This window comes from Pelophylax lessonae (genome assembly GCF_965119305.1).
Source record: "Pelophylax lessonae genome assembly, chromosome: 3".
Taxonomy (NCBI): Eukaryota; Metazoa; Chordata; class Amphibia; order Anura; family Ranidae; genus Pelophylax; species Pelophylax lessonae.
Genome location: NC_138770.1, coordinates 355,039,431 through 355,066,163, shown reverse-complemented (window position 1 = coordinate 355,066,163; position 26,733 = coordinate 355,039,431). Strand labels below are relative to the sequence as shown.

At 47.6% G+C, this 26,733-nt stretch overlaps 1 protein-coding gene across 1 annotated transcript in view; it reads left to right on the top strand.

The window, feature by feature from the left end:
- PHIP (PHIP subunit of CUL4-Ring ligase complex) overlaps positions 1–26,733 on the top strand; it is a 286,169-nt gene that overhangs the window by 237,010 nt on the left and 22,426 nt on the right. Inside the window, 4 exon segments of the mRNA XM_082249792.1 lie at positions 2,237–2,389; positions 23,390–23,544; positions 24,707–24,969; positions 25,537–25,707. Coding sequence (XP_082105918.1) covers positions 2,237–2,389; positions 23,390–23,544; positions 24,707–24,969; positions 25,537–25,707 — 742 coding nt within the window.

Below are 26,733 nucleotides of genomic sequence, written 5' to 3'. Positions count from 1 at the left end.
CGAGCCATAGACCATGGACATTAAATGCTGCTACCTTCAGGTGATTGGACACTGGCAAAATCTTTGCGTGATCCACCATCTAGTGTATCCCTATAACCTTGCTCATTCTGACACTCCAACTTTTTGCTAGTTTTCTTAGGTGATGGACACCTAAGAAAAACATTTTCCTACTTATTTCAACAGAACTCTTCACCTCCTTCAACTGTCATTTTATCAGCATCTGACTGCTTACTGCCCTTTAAGGCTTGCTAGCTGTTTCCAAATTGTTCATCATTGTGTACACCTTGGGAACCATACCCAGAACTCATGGTAGCAGGGCTGGCCTGTAATGTTTGCATCCAGGGCACTTGATCCTGCGTTTAATACTCACCTTGGTGCATCATACATTGTGCACTAAATGAGTTAGCAGAGGGGGATACAGGTCCACTGGAAGTCTCCTGGAAGTTTTTTTGCTACTGACATAGTACTTGTAAGACCCTGCAGTTTCAGCCTCCCTTTTTCTGATGAGAATGCAAGTTATTTGCCAAACTACCTGGTAATATTTTCCACTGACACACGGCCATTGGAACACAGTCAGCACATGTGTTGCCAAAGTTAACCTACACAGACAAAGCTTGAACCCCTGCAATCCATGTCTATTCTGTGATTACCCCACAGGGGAAGAACCTCATCTGTAGATCTGTAGCAGTAGAAAATTGCAGGCTCTTGAAAAACAGGGTACAGACAGCAGCGAGTCTGCTGCAGTCCCTGAGAAAACTCTTTAAGTTATGAGTTGTTCACTTGTTCCAGAGAAAAATCTACCACAGACACTGTTCCAGTACCCTAACTTAAGCTCCCTTACAGGTGCACACAATGGGGGGGGGGTTGGGGTTGCACACTTTGTACGTGGGGCACCCCGGAGTGCTGCGCTCTGTACGTGGGGCACCCCGGAGTGCTGCGCTCTGTACGTGGGGCACCCCGGAGTGCTGCGCTCTGTACGTGGGGCACCCCGGAGTGCTGCGCTCTGTACGTGGGGCACCCCGGAGTGCTGCGCTCTGTACGTGGCGCACCCCGGAGTGCTGCGCTCTGTACGTGGGGCACCCCGGGCCGCTGCGCTCTGTACGTTCAGCTTACTGCGCACCACTGTCAGGGCATGTTATGCTGATGGTGGATTCTACCTGATTTCCTGTGGGAACTCCTGCAAGCCTTTGTAGCTGAGCCCAACCCTACCCTTGTAAATAAATATCTCCTCCTGTGGGGTCTGACTTAGACATGGATCTCCTGCCTTTATTCTCTTCAACAGTTCTACTTCTCTTTTTTTCCCACCTGAAAACAAGGGTAGAATGGAAACCTAATCTCCCCCTGCTTCCCTGCAGTTTCTTTGACTTGGGAACTTCTATTTCCCTCTAATTTCTGCTGCATGGAATTACCTCTCCTTTTTGACCCTTCCCCTAAGGGTTAGACAATACATCTATGGCTGCATGCTATGCCTCCCTTGTAACCTGCCTCCTTTTTCTTTTTTTTTCCTTTCATGGAGGGGGCATCTGCGGCTTCCTCCCTCTGTTCTCACTCGGCTGGGTGGTTGTATTTTTGATCCATTTCTTAGGGTGCTTCTGCCCATAGTGAACAGGTCTCCCCATCTTGGGGAAGGGTTCTGGGGCCTCTGCAGTCTCTATAGTTTACGCTTTTACTTGCGCTCTGCTTCTATTGGTTCACCTTCCTTCACACTAGTTATTGGCTGTTAAACCTCTGCTCCAGCAGCAAGGAGTTTCCATTATTGACCGTTTGGGTCTACTGACCCTGTTTGTTTTCCTGTGAGCCTGTTGCAACTATTAAGGTATTTTTTTTGCCAACCCATAGAATTTTGCTTGGAGATGTCCCATGGTCCATGAATCATGTGTCACGTACTGTACAATAAAAATAAAGAGTATTTTGAAGTGCCTGTAAATTCCTTATCTTAGAGTGTACAGGACACAGATCCTCTCTTCTCTATGATCTTCTTTATTGCTTGCTAACAAAGCTGGAGTTTCATAGAGAGGTTCTTTAGATACATTAGGGGGCGGAACATTTTTTTACCAGTGTCCACTCACCTGAAATTTTTGGCAAATACCGCCATGGTCTATGATATGATTCTTGTATTTTGTACTGTACGCTAAGATATGGAATTTAAAGTTAATAAAAAAGTTGACTCTCTCCTATTGTTTTCAGCTCTGAAAAAGATGTTGGAATGTTGTACAACAATGTGTTTATTTTATAGGATTATAGAGACATTATAGACACACCTATGGATTTTGGAACCGTAAAAGAAAAACTTGAGGCTGGGACTTACAAATCTCCTATGGATTTGTACAAGGATGTGAGGCTTATTTTCAGTAACTCAAAGGCGTATACACCAAGCAAAAGATCAAAGGTACCCTAGCTTTTATTTCTAAGAAAATTGAGGCAAATGTCTGTTCTCTGCCGCTCATTGACAGACGTAGTCCTCCTTGATTAATATCAACTCGGGTTATACTGCCCTCTACAGGAGTAGGACTAGACAGGAAAGAAAACGTTCTGGCCACACCCTAGGGGCAGTCCCCAGAGGGTATATCCTCTCACTTCCTGCTACAGCAAATCAGTTTTTTTTTGTCTAGTTAGGAGTAAGGACCTAGATTCCTTGCTAGGATCTTCGGTCCTGGCAGGATTTTTTTTTAGAAATACTTTTTTAGACAGTTTTGTTTCTCCAGTGTTCCTGTGAGATCTTCAAGCAAGTACGCTGAAACTGGGCGACGGGCTGGATGTTGAGATCCAGTGGTCACCCCAGTTCAGCCTACGAGCGCGTGCAGGCCATAGCTCCGCGCTGGGTCGGCCGCGACATAGTCCCACTGGACGGGGACTGACCCTGCGAGTTAAACGTCTCGCCTGGACGCCAATGACCAACAGAGTCACGGCGTCCGTATTGGTCGACAGCCCCCCCACCCCGGTGGAGAGGGGTTCTGTCAGGAGTTGGCGCCCGCCTGGTTCGGTATGGTGAGTAGAATGTTCCCCCTCTCCCCCTGTCGGGTTTGTTGGTGGACGCGGGCCCCTCTCTGGGATGGTCGGACACTCAGTTTCTGGGTCTCCCCTCTATCCTAAAACAGGTCACAGATCCCCCAATTTGAGTGTGATTTTTGTGAATAGAAACCAGGAGGCTTGGTTTGGGAGCTGACGATCTAAAGTCACTATATGACTGTAAGGGTGACTGAAGTCAGTGGCAGACTACTAAAAGGCATTACCATGAGGATAGAGGTATCCTACATGTCAGTGTGTACACAGGCCGATGCCTATGCCTGAGTACTGCAGCCACAGATCGCTATCCCTCCAGAAAGCCGGTCACTTCCACAGGCCGCACAGCCTCCCGCAGGCCGAGGACACCTCCCGCAGGCCGAGGCAATCCCGTAGGCCGCACAGGCCGAATGCACACCTCCCGCAGGCCGCTGCTAGCTTGCAAGCCGCCGCTATCCTATACAGACCGCCGCCATTTTTTCTTGCAGATCGCATGAGGCCGCCATATTTGCGTAGCCTCGTGTCTCCAGCATGGGGGCGGCCATGTTTGAGGTGACCAAACACCTCGTGGAGTAATTGGGAGGCGCCGGAAGGCGTGTAAAGGGGCGGAGCCGCCTCCTTGGCCCAGGGAAAGCAAGCCAAAGACTTCCTGTCTGTAACACAGTGCTGGAAGCAGGTTGATAAGAAACTTCTGTGCATCAGGTGAGCCTTGGGGTCTCTCTCTTTCTGAGGGGTCCAAGCAGGTAGACTGAGGGGCGCTATTGCGCTGGGGGACTAAGTTAAAAAAAAAAAAAGAAAAAAAAATGTTTTTCTTGCAATTAATTTTTTTGTGTTTGCTGGCAAGTGTCTTGTTACATGAACCCTGCCACACATGTATCCCCACCTGATCCCCTCGGGGTGGCCGCAGGACCCTCCAGTACCCCATTTGTGATGATGCATTATCAGCAGTTTTGGAGTCTTTGGTATCCCGGGTGGAGGTAGCCTGTCAGGGACGGGGGTCAAGAAGAGCGACCCCCGCCTACCCCTATGTCATCTGATACTTCAGATACAGATTCTGAGCTGGTCATTGCAGCCCCTTTTCTGGGGTTGCTGTCTCAGGTACGGTCTCCTCAGACAGTGAGGAGGACGCTTCTGCCTCCGCCATAGCACAAGAAGCGTTGGTGGAAGCACTAGTTGTGTCTGTCTGGGAAACCTTAAATCTTGAGGTTACACCGGCAGAGGTAGCGGAGACTCGTATTCCTTTCTTGGTACTAGCAAGCCTACCAAAATGATGAAGGATTTCCCTTGCTCAAATGGGGTCGTCCGTAAACGAGCCCCTGCTATTTCCAAACGCATTGCTAGGCGCTATCATTTTGAGGAATCCCTCATTACAAAGATGGACGGTACCACCAATAGTGGACTCACCGATTTCCAGACTAAATAGAACCACTGTTATCCCGTTGGATTGACAGAATGGGCCCCACCCATCTCTAGGGTGGGGGGACGTCTTCACCGGTTTCCGGATCCAGGGCTTTCCAGAATCCCGGATAAAGGGGTTCGCAAGGTCATATGGTCGGGATACAAGATCGAGTTTCGATCACTTCCACCGCTGCGATTCTTCCCTTCCAATATTCGACATCCCCGGGTCGATTAAAAAGCTTTGCGAGGGACAGCTTGATGCAACAAGCAGTGATAGTTCCCATTCCTTGGAGGAGTTCTAGTCGAACCTGTTCACAATGCCGAGGCAAAAGGGCTAGGTGCGTCCAATTCTGGTCTTGGAAGAGATGGAGTCCATCCATACAGTGGTGGCCTCCCTGCATCAGGGGGATTTCCTGGCGTCCATAGACATTTAGGATGCCTATCTTCATATCCCCATCTTCGCAGGACATCAGCGTTTTCGTTGCTTTTCCCTAAGATCATCCCTGGTTCCCACCAGGAGACTGAACTATCTGGGCCTAATTTTGGATACATCCTTGGCAAGAGTGTTTCTCCATGCGGAGAAACTCCAGAAGATTCAGTCAATGATTCGGATGTTGCTGTCCGTCAACTGGCTGGGATTGATGGTCGCCTCTTTAGAGGCAGTACCGTTTGCCCAGTCTCATACCCGAATTCTCCAAAGAGTAGATTCTTCTCATATGGAATCTGAATCCCGATTCCCTGGACAATCGGATCCGATTGAGCGAGCGGACCAGGAAGGCTCTGGTCTGGTGGCTTCGGTCTCTGATGCTCAGCCAGGGGAAGTCATTTCTTCTGAAAAATTCCAGGTTACCGATAAATGTGTTGGAACTGAGAGCGATCAGACTTTGTCTGATTTACTGGACCGAGCAGCTCCAGGGCAGCCCGGTTCGGATCCAATCGGACTATGCCTCGGTCATGACTTATGTCGATCACCAAGGGGCACCAAGAGTGCCCTGGCGGCCATAGAAGTGGCCAACATTCCTATTGGGGGAACAGTTGTTCCAGTTCTCTCCGCGATATTTATCACGGGGGTGGACAGGCAGATTATTTCAGCCGTCAGATTCTGGATCAAGAGGAATAGTCTCTTCATCCAGAGGTATTTCACCAGCTGTCCCTTCATTGGGGCACCCCGGAGATCGATCCTCTAGCGGACGCAGCAGACGCGCTGAGCGCCCCGTAGGGGAAGTATCAGCTACTGTATGTCTTCCCCCTTCTCAAGTTACTGCTGAGATTTCTCCGCAGGATAGAGGTGGAGGGAACTCCAGGTATTCCGGGCTAGCCTCGTCAAGCCGGGTACGCCGACTTGGGCAAGACTAGTCGCGGACGCTCCTTGGAGACTTCTTCTCAGGGAGGATCTGCGGTCTCAAGGACCGATCTTCCATCGTGCTTTACAGTCGCTGGCTTTAACGGCCTGGCCATTGAGACCCAGGTACTGAAGGACAAGGAATTGTCAGCTTCAGTTATTCCTACTCTAATTAAAGCAAGAAAAGCGACTTCCAGCAAAGTCTATTATCGCACATGGAAGGCTTATATTGCGTGGTGTGAATCGTAGGAGTTTTCCCCCACGTACTTATTCGGTGACCCGAATCTTGTTTTTTTCTGCAAAAGGGGGTTGAGCAGAAACTATCCTTGAGCACGATCAAGGGTCAGGTTTCAGCGTTAGCAATCTTCTTTCAGAAGCCTCTGGCTACTCATTCCTTGGTGCGGAATTTCATCCAGGAGGTGCAGCACTTGGCTTCGCCAGTGCGCGCGCCCTTACCACCCTGGGATCTTAATTTGGTGTTGTCGGTTCTTCAGAAACCTCCCTTTGAAAATATGAGGGAGATTCCGTTGCTTACATTATCCCAGAAGGTGGCCTTCTTGGTGGCTATCACTTCTGCACGCAGGGTGTCAGAACTGGCTGCATTATTGTGTCATTCCCCATATCTGGGGATTCATAGGGATAAGGTAGTTCTTCATCCGAAGTCATCTTTTTTCCTAAGGTGGTTTTCAGACTTTCATCTGAATGAAGATATTGTGCTACCTTCCTTGTGTCCTAAGCCCAGTCATCCTCGGGAATGTGCGTTGCATTCCTTGGATGTGGTGCGGGCAATCGGGGTATACCTGAAGACTACGGAATCGTTCCGTAAAACGGATTCACTTTTTGTGATCACGGATGGCCCCAGAAAGGGGTTGCCTGCATCTGCCGTGACTATCTCCAAATGGATTAGACAGACGATGGTACAGGCTTATTCTATTAAGGGTCGGAATCCTCCGTTCCCTGTTAAGGCGCACTCCACTCAAGCGCTCAGTACTTCTTGGGCCTACCGCCATCAGGCGTCAGTGGTCCAGGTTTGCAAGGCGGCTACCTGGTAGTCGGTGCATACCTTTACAAAATTTTATAAAGTTGATGTGATGGCATCGGTGGATGCCTCATTTGGCCGCAAGGTTTTGCAGACCGCAATTTGAGGAGACCGGTGGTCTACCTCGAGGGTTTTTTTCCGTTGGAATTTCTGTTGAGTCTCATCTTTTGATTGATGAGCCTTTTAAACTTCTAGTTGGCACCGGTTGGGCCTTCTAGATTGGATTTTGATTTCCATTTTCCCACCCCTCATTTGTGGCACTGCTTTGGGACGTCCCGAGTTGATATTAATCAAGGAGGACTACGTCTGTCAATGAGCGACAGAGAAAAATGGATTTTTGTAAAATCTTACCGTAAAATCCTTTTCTCTTAAGCTCATTGACAGACGTAGTACCCGCCCCTCTGTTTTTGAGTTGGGTTGGGTTGGGTTAAATTCTCTAAACACTGCTTTGTGACATAACTGATTTGCTGTAGCAGGAAGTGAGAGGATATACCCTCTGGGACTGCCCCTAGGGTGTGGCCAGAACGTTTTCTTTCCTGTCTAGTCCTACTCCCGTAGAGGGCAGTATAACCCGAGTTGATATTAATCAAGGAGGACTACGTCTGTCAATGAGCTTAAGAGAAAAGGATTTTACGGTAAGATTTTACAAAAATCCATTTTTACTGATTTTATGAATGAAAATTCCTAAATAGTTGTTCGTGTAGAGAATTTAGAAGTATTCTGTGTTTCTTTTAACAAAAACTAATTTAATTGGTTAGATAATTAAAGCAGTTCTTCAACCTTTTGGATAAAAAAAATTGTCAGCAGCTACAAATACTCTAGCTGCTAACTTTTTAATAAAAGGACACTTAACTGTCCAGGGGCTCAGCGCTGTGCTCACCTTAACCATTTCTTCACCAGTCTTCCTTGCAGATTTATAACCAGCTGCCCACTGTGCACTTATTGAATGGCCCTTAAGTCTTCTGAGACCTTTGCCATGTCACTAAAAACCAGGTACCCACTTCCCCTTCTCGCCAACCCCCCCTTCAAACAAGTGGGAGTAATGGGGGGGCATAATGTGCAATTTCCCTTTTTAGGGTGAGGTTCTGCTTTAAGGTCTGATGCACACCAGAGTCAGATATTCTGTTAGGAAGATAATGCAGAGTCCATACTATACCTCTTGGACAAAGAACGTGCATAGTTAGGCTCCCACCTGTTAGCTTTTGCTGTGAGTGTAACACGCAACAGTTCAAGTTTTAAGATGGGTAGTGTGTGAACTGTGTTAATTTAAGAATCCGTGCTCCCTTTTGGGCAGGTTTCAAGTAGGGAGTTATACTTGCATGCCAAGATTACTAATCTAAAGATTTATATGTCAAAATTCTGAATACAAATTTCGTTCCATAAACAAATTGTAGCTTGGTGCATACACATGTAATATACATATAATAATATATTGCATAGTAAACTTTGGAATTTGAGGTTGTGTTTTTTTTAAATTTATGATACTTTCAGAATATCTCTTATTTACCTCTTTGTTTCCTCTCCATGGTGCATTCCCTACAGTCATCATGAGACCAGTTTCTCTCCTGATTGTAAAGCAAACAATAGCTGCACTGACGAAGCATTATAGCTGCATGTAGCTTCAGCTACATAAAGTATACAGTGCTGGGTTTTGGTTGTGAGTCGGAGACTTTCCGTCACACCTGGAACAATACCAAGTCATTCTGAGCGGCATGCATATAGTGCACAGACAGGGCAGCACTTGCTTGGACCAAACAATTTAAAGTTACAGAAAACCGGATTATCCGTTTTAAGCTATTCTCTCAGGAGCTGTTCTGTTAGGGTATTCTGTACCTCCATGATTGTGTTTTCTTTTGTTTTGTTTTTTTGCCCTAAAGTCACCCTGCTATAAAGTTCCTTAATTACTCAGGAGGGGCAATGCCAGCACAGTGGAGCAGATAGCAAAGGTGTCTCATATACTCACCCTCTTGTGAGTAGTAGTGTTGGTCCTCTCTAGGTAATTGTTCTTCCAGCTAGTTCTTTTTCTGGCTCTGTGCCTATATACAATGCCCATATATACATATACACCACTGTGCAAAAGTTTTAGGTAGGTGTGAAAAAATGCTGTAAATTAAGAATGCTTTCAGAAATAGAAGTCTTAATAGTTTATGAAGAGAAATCAAAATAAAAAAAAACATTTGGTGTGACCACCCTTTGCCTTCAAAATGGCCTCAATTCCTCTAGGTACTCATGCACAGAGGTTTTGAAGGAACTTGGAAGGTTGTTCAAAACATCTTATTGAACTAACCACAGATCCTCTGTGGATGTAGGCAGACTCATTGAGATCGGGGCATCACTTCCAGGACCACCCATTCTTTACACTGAAAATAGTTCTTAATGACATTGGCTGTATGTTTGGGGTCGTTGTCATCCTGTAGAATAAATTTTGGGCCAATCGCACACATCCCTGATGATATGGCATAAGTATGTGTCCCTTATTTCTCAGCATTGAGGATACCATTGATCCTGACCACATCTCCAACTCCATTTACAGAATTGCAGCCCCAAACTTGCAAGGAACCTCCACTATGCTTCATTGTTCCCTGTAGACCCTCATTATTGTGCCTCTCTTCAGCCCGTCCGCAAACAAACTGCCTCCTGCTTCAAATATTTAAAATGTCTTCAATCCAGAGCAACTGCTGCTATTTTTCTGCACCCCGCCAGTTCATAGTTTTCATGCATAGTTACCTAGCCTTGTTTCCATGTCAGAGGTATGGATTTTTGGCTGCACTTCTTTAAAAAAAAAAAAAAATTCTCTTTCATTCATTGATTGATGGACACAGCTCCTGTCATTCTTGACCATTGGGCTATGCTGCCCCCTAAAGGAGTAGGACTTAAGGCAGAAAAAGATTCTGGCTACACCCATGGGCAGTCCCAGGGGGTATACTCCCTCTCTCCTATAGCCCCTCAGTTTTTTTCTGCCTAGTCAGGAGTAAAGACCTAGTTCCTTCCTTGGATCTTCGGTCATGGCAAAATTTTTTAGATAGAAAATGTTTTCCTCCTGGATTTTTCCTGTGAGATCTACGATCAACTGCAAGACTGGGCTACAGGCTGGATAATCTAGATCCAGTGGTCACCCCAGTCTGGTCAGCGCGCGCGTGCAGGCCTCAGCTCTGCGCTAGGTTGGCCGCGACATAGCCCCACTATGACCTGATCTCAGCCTGTGTTGCAGCGTTCCTTCTGGCCGACCCAAGAACCCCCCCCCCCGGTCCCCATTTAGCTGGAGAGGAGGATCTGTCTGGAGCGGTGCCCGCCTGGTTCCTGATATGATGAGCAGCTGTCCACCCTCTACCCCTGGGTTTTGGGGTGGATGCGGACCCCTCCTTGGGAGGGTCGGACCCCCAGGTTCCCCTCCTTCCTGCAGAAACCCATCTCCGCCCCCCCCCCCCCAAACGTACGCCTGGGATGTATTTTTTGGTGTGGTCTGACCACTTTCCTGGGATGGGGCAGGGCGCTAACTGGCGAGGGGGGTCCCCCGCTGGCGACTGGATGATTGAGTGGTGGGGGCTCTTGCTTTGCCTGGATCTATCCTGAGGACTGGTCTCCCGATTTCTGGGTTCCTGTAGGCCTTGTGGTGCCACGCGGATTTTGTTGTAGCCTTGTGTATTCCTATACACAGCGGCCATGTTTGTGTTGTCCGGCGGCTATTTTCTTGTGGTTTGCATTGCAAATAGCGGTGGCCATGACAGTTGGAGCCCAATGGGTGGTGATTTCGGTGGTGCTGACTCCTTGATCATCTAGCTTCCTGATCGCAGCACCCATAGTGCAGATTCTCCTTGTGTTTGCCGGTGCCTGTGTCGGCGGGTGGTGAGTCTGGTGGGGTCCTCTCTCTCCCTCTCTGCTGAGGATCGCTCTGTGCCTTGTGCTTGGTGACCTAGTGATGCTGCCAGCGCGGTGGGGGTTGTCCCTTACACTTTTTTTCTGGGGGTCCCCCTGGTTACTCATAGAGTCTTTGGAACACGTTTCCCCACCTGATCCGCTCTCTGAGGCTGCGGGGCCCTCCGAGTTCCACCCTTGTGTCCCGGGTGGAGGCGGCTTGCAGGTGACGGGCCAGAAAAAAGCGCCCCCCGCCTTATGTGTCTCATCAGATCCTGATTGTGATTCGGCCGGCACAGACGTGGGTCACCCTGCTGGGTCTGCGTGCACGTGCCTGGAATCCTCTGATAGTGAGGATGATTCCTCAACGTCTGCGACCGCACATGAAAAGGCGCTGGTAGATGCACGGATTGTATCTCTGCGTGAGACCCTAAAGATGGGGGGACGCAGCTGCGAGGGAGGCGCAGGTACTCTTGGCACTCACAAACCATCCACAGCAGCAACGGTGTTTTCGTTTCCAACCTATTTTGACAGAATTGCCACATAGCCGTGGGGTTCCTAAGCACTTTACTAGGTGTTACCCCTATGAGGAGTCCCTCCTTAAGAAGTGGACTGTGCCACCAGTGGTGGACCCTCCGGTTTCCAGATTAAACCATGCAACCATGATTCTGGTGGAAGAGTCCCCGGCTTTTAAGGATCCGGCTGACCGGAAGGCGGAGGCTGTGGCCCGCATTATGTACACTCTGGCCGGTTCGGCAATGAGGCCAGTATTTACCATTGCCCTAGTGTTGCAAACTCTGACCGATTGGGCTAAGCTCCTACGCCGTGACCTGGAGGGAGAATAGCTCCCTCCTGTCTTTTGCAGAGCTGGCAGACCAGCTGGTTCAGGGGCTGCACTTTATCTGTGCTGGCTCTTTGGACGCGGCTCCTCTGATTTCTCACCTCTGTTTTGGTGGTGGTCTTTCGGCGTGTCTTTTGGCTCAAGTGCTCGTGTGCGGACCAGACTTCTAAAAAGGCCTTGACGTGGACCTTTCTTTTCGGCTCATGAGAAGTTTTATCGTCCCTCAGGGTCGACTGACAAGGGCTCGAAGCCTTTCAGGGCCTCCTCTGGCAGATCCAAAGGAACCTGGTCTGGCAAGCTGAGAGCAGACTTCTGCAGACCCGCGGGTAAGGCTCCTTCTGCATGAAGGTGCCCCCTCACCTGTATCGGGGGTGGGGGGAACGTCTTCGCTGGTTTCTTGACCCATGGACTTTTCTGGTGCAAGACAAGTGAGTCCACAAAGTCATTCGGTCCGGCTACAAGATAGTTTCGCTCTTGTCCCCCGGCAAGGTTTTTTCCCTCCAACTTGCACCTGTCCCCAGGCCGGTTACAGGGTCTGTATGGGGCGGTACAAGACCTGTTACATCAAGGAGTAATTGTCCCGGTTTCCGACTTCGTAACATTTTCAGGGTTTCTACTCAAACCTGTTCACAGTCCCCAGGAAGGAAGGCAAAGTGCGTCCAATCTTGGACCTCAAGGCGCTAAATTGGTTAGCGCGGGTACAGAATGGAGTCCATTCAAACGGTGGTGGCATCCCTGTATCAGGGGGATTGCCTCACCTCAATAGAAATCAAGGATGCCCATCTTCACATTCCAATATGTGCCAGTCACCAGCGATTTCTCCGCTTTGCTGTGGGAGAGGAGCATTATCAGTCTGTGGCGTTTACCCTTTGGTCTCGCCCCTGCTCATCAGGTCTTCATAAAAGTGTTGGCTCCGGTGCTAGCCTTGCTTACGCCAACAAGGGATCGCGGTACTAGGCTACTTGGACGATCTCTTTCTGCAAGCGGAGTCTCCCTCTGGTGGAGAACTTTCAGATCACAATATGAACTCTGCGGGAGTTCGGCTGGATTCTGAATTTTGCCCTCGTTCCATCCATGAAGCTGGACTATTTGGGCCTGACTCTGGACTCGGCCATAGCCAGAGTGCTCCCTCCCCATGACAAACTCTAGAAATTGCAGGCTGCAATTCGTCTACTGCTGTCCAGCAGATGGTCATCCCTCTGGACTTGCATGCGGGTGCTGGGCCTGATGGTATCTACCTTTTGAGGCAGTTTTATTTGCACCATTCCATACGAGGTCCCTGCAAAGGGAGATTCTGACCAAATAGGACAAGACTTTTGCAGTCTGGACAATTCGATCCGGCTGAGTCAGAGAACAAAAGAAGTCCCTGATATGGTGGCTTCACTCTCTGGCGATTTGGCTGGGAAAATTCTTTCTCCTCTTGTATTGGACAGTGGTCCCTATGGATGCCAGCCTGTCCAGCTGGGAAGGCGTCCTCGGCAAGCATTCTGCTTGGGGGATCTGGACGCTGGAAGAGTCCAGACTACCGATCAATGTCCTGGAACTCAGAGCGATCAGACTGAGTCTGGATCATTGGACGGATCGTCTTCAGGGATGCCCAGTTTGCCAGACAATGCCACGGGCATGGCCTATTTCAATCACCAAGGCGGCACAGGAAGTGCCCTGGCAGCTCTGGAGGTAGCCGGCATTCTAAGGTGGGCAGAACGGTTCGTTCCTGCCCTCTCCGCGGTACACATTCCCGGGTCAGATTACCTCAGTTAGCAGGCGTTGGGCCACGGGGAGTGGTCCCTTCATCCTGAGGTGTTTCATCTGCTGGGTCTCTGGTGGGGCACCTCCGAGGTGGATCTGTTGGCATCTCGGCTCAACAGAAAGGTGCAGAGGTTTGTAGGTCGGTCAAGGTATCCTCTGGCAGATGCGCTGGTGGCCCTGTGGGTTGAGTATCGTCTGATCTACGCCTTCCCTTCTCTCAAGCTTCTGCCCAGACACCTACATGGGATCGAGGCAGAAGGGATTCCGGTCATCCTATTGGCACCGCCGAGTCTGGTACGCCGATCTAGTGTGGCTGGTCGCCAATGTTCCTTGGAAGCTATCTCTCAGGGAGGAGCTGCTGTCCCAAGGGCCCGAACTTCCATCCTGCTTTAAAGTCGCTGGCTTTGACAGCTTGGCAGTTGAATGCCAGGTGCTAAAGGATAGAGGTATGTCTGAGTCCGTGATTCCTACGTTGGTAAAAGCTAGGAAATCTACCTCCTAGGAAGATCTACCATCGTATGTGGAAGACCTATATATTGCGTGGTGCGAGTCTCTTGGGGTTCATCTTCGCACCTCGTGGTTCATATCTTAACCTTCCTTCAACGGGGCCTTGAACAGAATTTGGCCTTGAGTACCATCAAGGGCCAGGTCTCGGCCTTGGGGGTCTTTTTCCAATGACCTTTGGCCACACACACCCTGGTGTGTTCCTTTCTTCAGGGTGTCCAACATTTGGTTCCTCCAGTGCGAGCTAAGTTGCCGCCTTGGGATCTTAATTTGGTGCTTTTAGCTCTACAGAAGCCTACTTTTGAAAATATTCGGGAGATTCCCCTGCTTACGCGGTCCCAGAAGGTGGTCTTTTTAATGGCTATTACTTCTGCACCTTTTTTGGTGATTCACAAGGATAAGGTGATGCTTTGCCCCTGTCCATCATTCCTTCCTAAGGTGGTCTCTGACTTTCATTTGAATGAAGACATTATGTTGCCTTCTCTATGTCCCAGGCCTAAACATCCGAAGGAAACTGCCTTGCATGCCTTGGATGTGGTCCGGGCAAATCGGGTGTACCTGGCAGCTACAGAGTCTTTCAGGAAGTCAGACTCTCAATTTGTGCCCATGGATGGACCTGGCAAAAGGTTGTCTGCTTCCTCTGCAACCATTTCCTGATGGATCAGACAGACAGTGGTTCAGGGCTTTTCCATCAGGGGTCAGGTTCCTCCTTTCCCTGTTATCAAGCGTCAGTGACGCAGGTTTGCAAGGCGGCCACCTGGTCATCGGTGCACACTTTTACAAAGTGTTACAAAGTGGATGTGTTGGCAGCTGCGGATGCTTCCTTTGGCCGCAAGGTTTTGAAGGCTGCTGTTAAGAGGACCTGATCCTCTTTGAGGGTGTATTGGTTTTTTCAGGTGGGCTCCAGTTGTTTTGGTTGAGCCAGTCGCCTGGTTCGCTACTATTAAGCCTTGAGAATTTTTTGCGGTTTCCCACCCCTTATGTTTGACACTGCTTTGGGACATCGCAATGGTCAAGAATGACAGGAGCTGTGTCTGTCCATGAACGAAAGCGAAAACGGGAATTTGTGATTTACAGTAAAATCCATTTCTCCAATGTTCATTGACGGACACAGCACCCACCCCTCTGTGGTAGTATAATTCTCATGACACTGCTTGTAGCAAAACTGAGTTACTATAGCAGAGAGAGGGTGTATACCTTCTGGGATTACCCATGGGTGTAGCCAGAAGTTTTTTCTGCCTAGTTTCCTACTCCTGTAGGGGGCAGGAGAACCCAGTGGTCAAGAATGACAGGAGCTGTGTCTGTCAATGAACATCAGAGACCTGATACATCTCCCCTGCACAGCCTTTCACTGGGAAGTTCAGTGTGCTGCTTCTTCTCCTCCCACCAGCTCTGATGCAGCTAAAAAGCGGGAATGTGATTACTTATAAAAAAGGGAAAAAGGTATTTATATATTTTTTTTCTATATCCCTACACAAATATTTTGCCTTTCTCATTTGTATTTTAACCACTTAAGGACCAACCCCATTTCTGACACATGTTGTTTACAAGTTAAAATCAGTATTTCTTGCTAGAAAAGTACTTGGAACCCCCAAACATTATGTATATGTGTGTGTTTATATTGAGGAGTCCCTGTGTTCATTGACTGACACAGCTTCTGATCTTCATAACCATTGGGTTATGCTGCCCCCTACAGGAGTAAGACACTAGGCAGAAAAAATGTCTGGCTATGCCTATGGGCAGTCCCAGGGGGTATACTCCCTCTCTCTGCTATAGGTACTCAGTTTTGTTGCAAGCAGTGTCGGAAGATTTACAGCTCCACAGAGGGGTGGGTGCTGTGTCCGTCAATGAACATCAGAGAAATTAATTTTACGGTAAGTCAAAAATTCCATTTTCTCTTTTGTTCATTGACGGACACAGTTCCTGATCTTCTTAACCATTGGGACGTCCCAAAGCAGTGTTAAAAATGAGGGGTGGGGACAGCGAAGAAGAAATTCCCAAGGCTAACTATAGCCAACCAAACCAGGTAAAAAGGAGCTCAATCAAAACAATACACCCTCAAAGAGGACCAGATCCTCCTAACAGCAGCCTGCAAAAACCTTTTTTTCTGCCTGGTCAGGAGTAAGGACCTACTTCCTTGCTGGGATCTCTCGTTCTGGAAATTTTTTCATTTTTTAGATCAAAATGTTTCTCCTGGTTTGTTCCTGTGAGATCTTCAATCAACTGCCGGACTGGGCGAGGGGCTGTATAATCTACAGTGCCTTGCGAAAGTATTCGGCCCCCTTGAACTTAGCGACCTTTTGCCACATTTCAGGCTTCAAACATAAAGATATAAAACTGTAATTTTTTGTGAAGAATCAACAAGTGGGACACAATCATGAAATGGAACGAAATTTATTGGATATTTCAAACTTTTTTAACAAATAAAAAACTGAAAAATTGGGCATGCAAAATTATTCATCCCCTTTACTTTCAGTGCAGCAAACTCCGATCTCTGAATCATCCAATGTTGACCTAAATGACTAATGATGATAAATAGAATCAACCTGTGTGTAATCAAGTTTCAGTAAAAATGCACCTGAACTGTGATAGTCTCAGAGGTCCGTTTAAAACGCAGAGAGCATCATGAAGAACAAGGAACACACCAGGCAGATCCGAGATACTGTTTTCGAGAAGTTTAAAGCCGGATTTGGATACAAAAAGATTTCCCAAGCTTTAAACATCCCAAGGAGCACTGTGCAAGCGATAATATTGAAATGGAAGGAGTATCAGACTACTGCAAATCTACGAAGACCTGGCCGTCCCATATGTTAACAAAGTTTGAAATATCCAATAAATTTCGTTCCACTTCATGATTGTGTCCCACTTGTTGATTCTTCACAAAAAATTACAGTTTTATATCTTTATGTTTGAAGCCTGAAATGTGGCAAAAGGTCGCAAAGTTCAAGGGGGCCGAATACTTTCGCACTGTAGATCCAGTGGTTACCCCAGTTTGGCCTAGTGGACGCAGACCTCAGCTCCGCCCTAGGTCGGCCACAAAATAGCCCCACCGGGCGGGGGCTGGCCTTTGAGTTAAACGCCTCCTGCGGTCGAATACTGCCGGGTCTCGCCCCGGTCACCGCGTTCCTCCTGGCCGATAGCCCCCCCATTCCGATGGCAAGGGGTTCGGTCTGAAGCGGTTTTGGGGTGGACGTGGCCCCCTCCTTGGGACGGTCGGACCCCTGGGTTTCCCTCTTTCCCATCATTCACCCCTCTTTATCTGTCTCCCTATCCTATTCTCCCCCCCCCTCCACTTAGGCTGGGGCTGTGTGGGTGATCTTGCCACCTCCTGGGAGGGGGGCAGGGCTACATACTGGCCATGGGGAAGGGGGGTGCACCGCCAGCGACTGGACGATCGGCTGTTTGGGGGGAGTGTTTTACCTGGTGGGGGCGCCTGCCTTGGCTTGTCCTTGAGGCCTAGAAATCCCTCTTGGGAGCCTCATGGTGCTGCGCAGGGCCGCCATTTTTTTTTATTTCCTGTGTGCTTCAATGCACTGGGGCCATGTTTGTGTAGCCCGGCGGCTATTTCGCAGTGGTTTGCCATTGAAAATAGCGGCGGCCATGACATGACAGTGGAGCCCTCTGGGTGGTGATTTCGGCGGTGGGAACCCCTCCTCATCCCCTGATGCTGACTCCTGGATCCTTTTCTTTCCTGATCGCCGCTTGTCCAATGTAGATTCTCCTGGAGGCTGCGTTGCCTGGTTTTTGCGGGGGGGGGGGGGGGGGGAAGAGTCTGGTGGGGTCCTCTCACTCTCTGCTGAGGATCGATTCGTGCTCTATGACTGGCAATAAGGTGGTGCTGCCAGAGCGGTGGGGGTTGTCCCTTAGTAGTGTTTTACACATTTTTGTGGGGTTCCGCTGGTAAATGGAATCTTTGGAGCACATCTCCCCACCTGATCCCCTCTTTGGGGCTGCAGGGCCCTCTGGGTTCCATCCATTGATGCACTGACGGTGGTCCTGGAGTCCCTTGTCTCCTGGGTGGAGGTGGTTTTTGGGCGATGGGCTGGCATAAAAGCCCTTCCTGCCTTGCTCTGCCTCATCGGTTTCCTCAGATCTTGAATCTGATTTGGCCGCCACGGATGTGAGTCACCCTGCTGGGTCTATGGCCACGTGCCCTAAATCCTCAGATAGTGAGGATAATTCTTCTGCTTCTGCAACTGTGCACGAAAAGGCACTGGTGGACGCACTTATTGTATCTGTGCTTGAGACTTTAAGTTGGAGGACGCAGCTGCGACGGAGGCACAGGTTCCCTTTGGCACTCACAAGCCATCCATAGCAGCAAAGAGTTCTCTTTCCCCTCCTAATTTGACAAAATTGTCACTGAAGAGTGGGGGGATGACCAAAGCATCCCCTTGGAGTCCCTAAGCGAGTTGCTAGGCGATACCCCGATGAGGAGTCCCTCCTTATGAAGGGGACTATTCCACCGGTGGTGGACCCTCAGATTTCTAGATTAAACAAGGCAACCATGATTCCGATTAAGGAGTCCCCAGCCTTTAAGGACCCGGCAGACAGGAGGGTGGAGGCTGTGGCCAGCAATTTGTACACCCTAGCTGGTTCGGCACTGAGGCAGATAATTACCATTGCCCTTGTGTTGCAGCTTTTATGCCATGACCTGGAGGTGGAGTAGCTCCTCCCTGCCTTTGCTTAGCTGGCGGACCAGCTGATCAAGGGCTACGGAGCCCCCACTGGAGGATCCAAGCGAACTTGGTCTGACAAGTCAAGTGCGGGCTTCTCCAGACCTGTGCACAAGGCCCCTTCTGCAGGCAGGTGTGCCCTCAACCGTATCTGAGGTGGGTGGTCGTCTTCGCTGGTTCCTGGACCCATGGACTCCCCTGGTATGAGAACAAGTGGGTCCACGAGGTAATTCGGTCCGGCTACAAGATCGAGTTTTGTTCTTACACTCCGGTAAGGTTCTTCCTTCCGACGTGTGACTGTCCCCGATCCGCTTACATGCTCTTTTTGGGGCGGTGCAAGACCTTTTCTTTATGGGTGATGGTTCCGACTTTGGAATGTTTTCAGGGGTTTTTCTCAAACCCATTTACAGTCCCCGGTCAGGAAGCAGGTGCGTCCAATTCTGGACCTCAAGGCGCTGAACTGCTTTGTGCGGGTGCAGAAGTTCAGAATGGAGTCCGTTTGCATGGTGGTGGCTTCCCTGCATCTGGGGGATTTTCTTGCCTTCATCGACATCAAGGAAACCTACTTTCACATTCCAATATTGATCTCCAACGCTTCCCCTGCTTCGCCGTGGGAGAGGAGCATTTTCAGTTTCTGGAGTTATCTTTTGGTCTCTCCTCTGCTTCTTGGGTCTTCATGAAGTGTTGGCCCCGGTGCTTGCATTGTTATGCCAATGGGGGATCGTGGTACTGGGCTACTTGGATGTCATCCTCCTGTGAGCCGAGTCTCCTACTGCTCTGATGGAAAACCTGGAAATCACCACACAAGCTTAGGGAGTTTGGCTGAATTTTCAGAAGTCTTCTCTGGTCTGGTCCACAAGCTGGACTATTTGGGTCTGACTCTGGACTCTGCCTTTGCCAGGGTGCTCCTTCCTCTGGACAAACTCCAGAAAGTGCAGGCTGAAATTCGTTTCCTGCTGTCCAGCAGATGTCATCCCTCTTGCATGCTCGTGCTGGGCCTGATGGTGTCTACTTTCGAGACGGTTCAGTTTGCACAGTTCCATACGAGGTCTCTGCAAGGGAGATTCTGGCAAAATGGAACAAGTATCCGCAGTTTCTGGTTCCTCCCCTTGTATTAGACAGTGGTCACCATGGATGCCAGCCTGTCCGGTTGGGCAGGTGTCCTCTGCATAAATTCTGCTCAAGGGATCTGGACACGGAAAGAGTCCTGAATGAATAATCAATGTCTTGGAACTCTGAGCTATCAGACTGTGCCTGAAACATTGGACGGATTGTCTTCAGGGATATCCAGTATGTATTCAATATAACAATACCACAGCCGTGGCTTATGTCAGTCACCAGGGGGGCGCGAGAAGTGTCCTGGCGGCTCTGGAGGTAGCTGGCATTCTAAGGTGGGCACAACTGTTTGTTCCAGCCTTCTCAGCCACATACATTCCCAGGGTGGAAAACTGGCAGGCGGATTACCTCAGTCGGCGGAGGTTGAACCAAGGGGAGTGGTCCCTTCATCTGGAGGTGTCTCCGGTGGGGCACCCCCGAAGTGGATCTGTTGGTGTCTCTATTTAACAGAAAGGTAAAGAGGTTTGTGGCTTGGTCACGGGATCCTCTGGCGGACGCCACAGACCTGCTCGAGGCCCCGTGGGGTCAGTATCATGTGATTTACACCTTCCCTCTTCTCAAGCTTCTGCCAAGACTTCTACGCAGGATTGAGGCAGATGGGAATCCGGTCATCTTAGTGGCTCCAGACTGGCCTCGCCGGGCTTGGTACGCCGAACTGGTGCGTTTGGCCGCCAACGTTCCCTGGAAGTTTCCTCTCAGGGAGGATCTGCTGTCCCAAGGACCAATCTTACATCCTGCTTTACGGCTTGGCTGTTGAACGTCAGGTGCTGATGGATAGGGGTTTATCTGAGTCTGATTCCAACGCTGTTAAAAGCTAGAAAATCTACTTCTAGGAAGATCTACCATTGTACGTGGAAATCCTACATTGCCTGGTGTGAGTCTCTTTGGTTCATCCTTGCTACTTCTCGGTGGCTCGGATATTGACCTTCCTTCAGTCGTTTGTTGAACACAAATTTGCCTTGAGTACCATCAAGGGCCAGGTGTCCGCTTTGGCAGTCTTCTTCCAATGACCCTTGGCCACACACTCCCTGATGCATATCTTTCTTTTAGGGTGTTCGACATTTGGTTTGCGGTCTCCGTTGCTGCCTTGGGACCTCAATTTGTTGCTTTCGCTTCTCCAGAAGCCTTCCTTTGAGAATCTTCGGGAGATACCCTTGCTTACGTTGTCTCATAAGCTGTTTTTTTTTTTTTAGTGACTATCACCTCTGCGCACAAGGTGTTGGAACTGGCGGTGTTATCTTTTCGTTCACCTTACTTGGTGATTCACAGAGATAAGGTAGTTCTTCGCCCCTGTCTGTCGTTCCTCCCAAAGGTTGTTTCTGATTTCCATTTGAATGAAGACATTGTGTTGCCTTCCCTGTGTCCCAGGCCAAAACATCCTAAGGAACTTGCCTTGCATGCCTTGGATGTGGTTCAGGCAATTAGGGTGTACCTGGCGGCTACAGAGTCTTTTTAGGAAGTCAGACTCACTATTTGTGCTTACAGATGGGCCTCGGAAATGGTTGTCCGCTTCCTCTGCGACCATTTCCAGATGGATTAGACAGACGGTGATTCAGGCCTATTCCATCATGGATCAGGTTTCTCCATTTCCTGTCGGGAAACACTCTTCTCGGGTGCTTGGGGCCTCCTGGGCCTTCCATCATCAGGCTACAGTGACGCAGGTTTGCAAGGCGGCAATCCTGATCTGGAAATGACATTTTAAACCGGAAGTGACATCATGACGTGACTTCTGGGTTACTTCATCGGAGACCCGATTGAAGCTCAATCCAGCTTCATTTGGGACCCAGACCAGCCGGCGGACATGCCGACTGGTCGCTCAGGTCTCCCTGTGGGACGGGAGACCTGGGCAGAGCGGCGGGAGGAGGGGAGTGGAGGGACGTCCCCTCCGGCTCCTTTAGAAAGGCCGAGCATCTGCTGAGCCACATCAGTTGTCGTCAGAAAGCTGTCCGACGGCTCTAATAAAAACGGTACCGTGGTGATGCCTCTGGCTGCAGGCAGCACCCTGGTACAACCACTTCAAGTTCAAGGGAAGTGGTTAAACTGATTGGGTTGTTTTTTGAAGGTGATAGTTTTACAATCACTTTAAGCCTCCTACACAGCTGTTTCTGTTTCAGGTAATGGCTGTTTCAACCTACACAACCGATACAATTGGTTAATCGTACACCTTACTCTAAATCTACAAAATCCCTAAATTTGCATAAGTGTAAGAATTGATGCGGGTTTTATGCCAAAGGGTAGTCACACCAAAAATTGATTTGATTTATTTTTTTCTTTTGTTAGCTTTCTTTGCATTTTGTAAATTTATAAAAATAATAAAATTTATACTTTTGAAAGCATTCTTTTTTTACAGCATTTATTCACACCTGCCTAAAACACTAACACACTACTGCATGTTCGAGCACATTTGGACTATTTGGAATATGCAGAGGGTGCAGCTGGTTCGATTTGGAGCTCCAGTGCAAGCGTAGGCATAGGGTAGTACACGTCTGCATGCAAGGGCAGAAGTTGTGCCAACATATGCTGCGGCAGTGCAATCCCCAAATAACCTAGAGGGTCAGGTTGCATCAGATAACAGTTAGGCCTCTGCTGCTACTTTTGGCAGACCATTTGGCATCCCAAGAGACCAGGGACTGATCTGGCATCCCAAGATTTAGAAGATTGAGCAATGGGCTTGTTACCTGAACAGGAATCATTGAGAAAATACTTTTCAGAAAAAGTGATTTCTGTACTCCTTGCTTGCTGCAAGAAAATCACATATACCCTTTGCAAAAAGAAAAAAAGCTTAGAACACAGGACGCTATCATTCACAAACTGTTTTAGTGTGCTAACAACAATTCTAACACTAAAAGTACAAGAATCAGCTTGTCTGCCTTTATGGGCCAAAAGTTAGCCAGTTAGTTAGGTTCATTTTATCCCTCATCAGAAAGAGAACACGGAAAGCAGCTAACCCTTTCCTATAGCTGTGGTGGTAACAGTGCTCTAAATATAAAACTCAGTCTGAACCCAGAGAACTATTTTCGCTCAGGTTGATTTCCTTCAAAAACATACTTTTAATTGCACTAGCCACCACTAGAGGGCTAAACTAAATGCAACACCATTTTACAGTGTTCGCATCAAGAATAGTCCTTGGAGTAGATATTGGAATTCTTCCTAAAGTCATTACCACATTCCATAGAACATAAGAAAATTATAATTCCATCATTCTGTGAAAAGCCACCTAATGAAAACCTTGTCAAGCTGGGGTAAAGAACCATCATGACCTCCCTGCCCATTACCAAAGACTGGGGAGTGTCAAACTGTTCTATACTCTGAACCTAAGAAATAAATGGGGGCAACCAGAAGCACCACTGCAAGGTGGTTAAGGTAGATAAATTATCTATCTAGCTATCTATCTTCTGAACAGAGAATGCTGCATATCACTTGAGCAGATCTGTAAAGTGGCAACCTGGACTAGCTAATTGTATCGAGCTGTGCAAAAGATTTTTCTTGCACGTTTTTAAAACTTTTTCTGTTTAATCAAGACTCTTCTCTACAATGCTGCTGAAGGTTTCCCATCCAATGTGCAGGTGTTTTCTTTGGTTGTCCTCAGCCTCTTTTAGACTGTACCACATCCAAACCTCATTGTAGCTATCGCCTCTGTGAGGAGAGTATTCTAACTGTAAGCCTTATCTCAAAAAATAAATAAATAAATAAATAAAAACATTTTTGGTTTTGCATAGGGGACAAAGTGGTGTAAAAGCGGTTTTCCTCAGGTTTCGTGGTACAAAGTCTTAGAAACAGTAGAAAAAGTAGTAGAAACATCCAATTAATAAGAGAGTCATTGCTTGTTTTCTGGCATTGTTACAATTCCTGCTTTACCTTTCTTATAGATCTATAGCATGAGTTTGCGCTTATCTGCATTCTTTGAGGAGCGTGTCGGCACTATTTTAACAGATTATCGTTCTGCCATGAAATTTCATCAGAGACCCAAACGCAAGAAGAAAAGGAATCGGAGCAGCTCTTCCAGCAGCAGTGCAGCATCTAGGTAATTTGGCAACGTTTTCAGTAACCCAAATGCCTCTATAATAGAATACATATGTTTGTTTTTGTACATACATTTTAAGCATAACGAAAGCAAATTGTGCTATAAAAGCATGATTTAGCAAGATTTTATATTTTTAATTAGGGATGCACCGAAATGAAAATTCTGGGCCGAAACCGAAAATGCAGGATGCCCTTGGCCGAAAACCGAAAATTACTTTTTCCCCCAAATAATTTTAAAATAAATAGAAGAGGGGCATACACCAAAAACAGGCAGCGACGTACACCTGTCGCTGCCACCCTGTCACAGTATATGTACTGTGACGGGTTGGCAAGATGTTAATTTAATTATCAATGATATTAGTATTATGCAGCATGAGGGGGTTAATGTATTGCCACTGCTGGTCACTAATGCATTAGTGACCGACCAGTGGCAGGTCATTAACCCCTTTGTGCTGCATTAGTGCAACCAGTATCAGTGTTAAATAACACTGGTTGCACTGATACTGGTTGCACTAATGCAGCACAAAGGGGTTAATTAACTGCCACTGGTAGGTCACTAATGCATCAGTGACCAGCAGTGGCAATACATTAACCCCCTCATGCTGCATAATACTAATACCATTGGTAAGCTCGCCTCAGCTCCCCCCCCCCCCCCCCCCCCACTGCTTCAGCGTTCCCCCCCCCCCCCCCCCCTCAGCGTCCCTCTCGGCAGTAGCAGTACGCCCTCCCTCCCCCCCCCCGCCTCAGCGTCCCTCCCCATCCCAAGGATGCAATCTCCTTACTCTGCTTCTCCGGTGTCCTTCCAGTTCCAAAAGACGTGCCTCTGGCCGGCGGCCCCGCCTCCCTGTGATGTCACTACTACTAAGATCTGTGCATGAATGAACTGACACACCGGGCGGGAGGGCGAGCGGCCGCTAATAGCTGTAACTATGTGAGCGCTTCACTTCCCTGTCAGAGGAGATATCCGCATGACAGGGAAGTGAAGCGCTCACATAGTTATAGCTATTAGCGGCCGCTCTCCCACCCGGTTTGTTAGTTCATTCATACACATAGTCGTAGTCGGCTGAAATGGGATAGGCCCATTTTCGGACGAAAATTTCGGTGCATCCCTATTTTTAATATTAGGTTTGGTGTTTTTAATATCACTTTTGCATTTATTAAAGTCCTGAAAGAAAAAGAAAATATGTGAAGCACCAGACAAAGCAGGAAAACTCAGCAACGCCTTCAGGACTGCCCAACCCACGTTCAGCAGTTCAAAAGGTGCCAGCTGTTCAAACAAATGGCAAAGGAGCTGAATCAAGTCCATTGGCCCGCACAAGGAGTTACAAGCGTTCTATAGAGCCAGTTTCTGCAGATAAACCATCTACATCTTCGCCTAAACCCATGACAACAAGACTTAATAATGCTGCAGCTCCAGGGAAAACCGGTATGTTGTAAGTTTGTCATTTGTCATAAAATGGAGATTTGGATCTATAGCTGATGTGGGCTTTTAACTCATGTATGTACATATCACACAGTGAAATATAATTGGTAGGACACAGGCAACCTCTGCAATATAAGCCCCTGCCTCTAGAAGAGCTATACTCCCCTGCCCAAGAAAGGTATTGCCCAATAGACGACGACCCAGTGTCTTGGGGGGGGGGGGGGGGGGGGGAGAAAGGAAAACCGACCTTGCTTGTCCTTTAGTGGGAAATAAAGTAACGCTGCATGGAAATAGAGCTCAGTTTTAGCAAGGTGTCCTAGATAATGACATCCTGGGCAACAATCAATTTTATTTACTGTGACTACATAGTGAATTGTTTTGGGAGCTTTTTGCTGTTCATAAGCAATAGAAGCAGCAACTGCTAATAAACATGCCAAAGATAATGTATACAAGGGGAGTGGTCTATGGTGATTATTATATGGTGCTGTACATTTATTGTATTTTATGTAAAGCGTTATTTAAATCATTACCAGTACGTTTTTTCTGATGTTTTTTTTTTTTTCTCTTTAGTAGCAATAGTTGAAAACTCAGTTAAACATCCTAGAAATCAGAGTACTCCAAGCAGTACCAGCCAGCCAATGACAACCACCCAGCTGAAAAAGAACAGTGTACCCAAAGAAAACCTGGAAAAGGAGAAGCCTCTGAAACGCAAGATGAAAGGGATAAACAGTCAACAAAAAGGTAGATATAACGTGTACATGCCGTGATAATGGTGTAAAGAGGAGGGTCAGTGTTAATTAAAATTATGGAAAAATATTTAGTCTTGGGGGAGTCTCATTCTTGCCATTCCACTGAAAAAGTCAATTTTGGTTACACACTACATTTTAGGAGAAAGCAGGCTGACATATTATAGTTCTCATTTAGACCTAGGACAATAAATTATATCACCTTTTTATTACAAGCAATATAGTGATATCACAAGTGATCACTTAAGTTGATGAGATTTATAAAAAAAAAGCCTGCTCTTGCAGACAAACGTTTAAACATTATATGCTGAGCTAAGCTGTAATTTAGATAAAGTCCTGTGGATGTAGTGTATCTGAATTTCCCAAAGGCATTCTATATACTATCCCATAAACGCTTAGTTAACAAATTTAAGGTCTTTTGGCTTTCATGAGAATGTATGTACCTGGATAGAAAACTTGATACAGGAGCACATCCAAAGGGTGGTGTTGGCATATTTTCTGAAAGGTCTGGAATTGTGAGCGGAGGAGGAGTCTGTCCTGGGACCAATTTTGTTCTAAAATGTTCATAAATGATTTAGAGTGTGGAAAAAATAGTTAAATCTTAGTGTTTGCGGATACAAAAATAAGCAGGGCAATAACTTCACAACAGGCTATGGCAACTTTACAAGAGGTATGTAAGGAATATACTAGAGTATATGCCCCGCGCCTGGTGTATTAAGATAAATACGTGAATAAATAAATCAATAGTGTAAGTAAATAAATAAATACAATGATGTGCGTTTGCAGCAGCTGCTATAGAAATTATGTGAACAGGATGTAAGAAAGTAGTCTATACTAGGCTACCTATAGCGCTTGCTAAGATTGATCAAAATAAAGGTATTCAATAAAATATTAATAATAAATACATAAATAAATGGGGTACTCCTCTAATTATATATAGTGATATACACAAATAATTCATGAAATGAAAATTTCTTGAAAAAGTTCAAAAAAATAGTGAGTTTTGTGCAAATAATGCTTA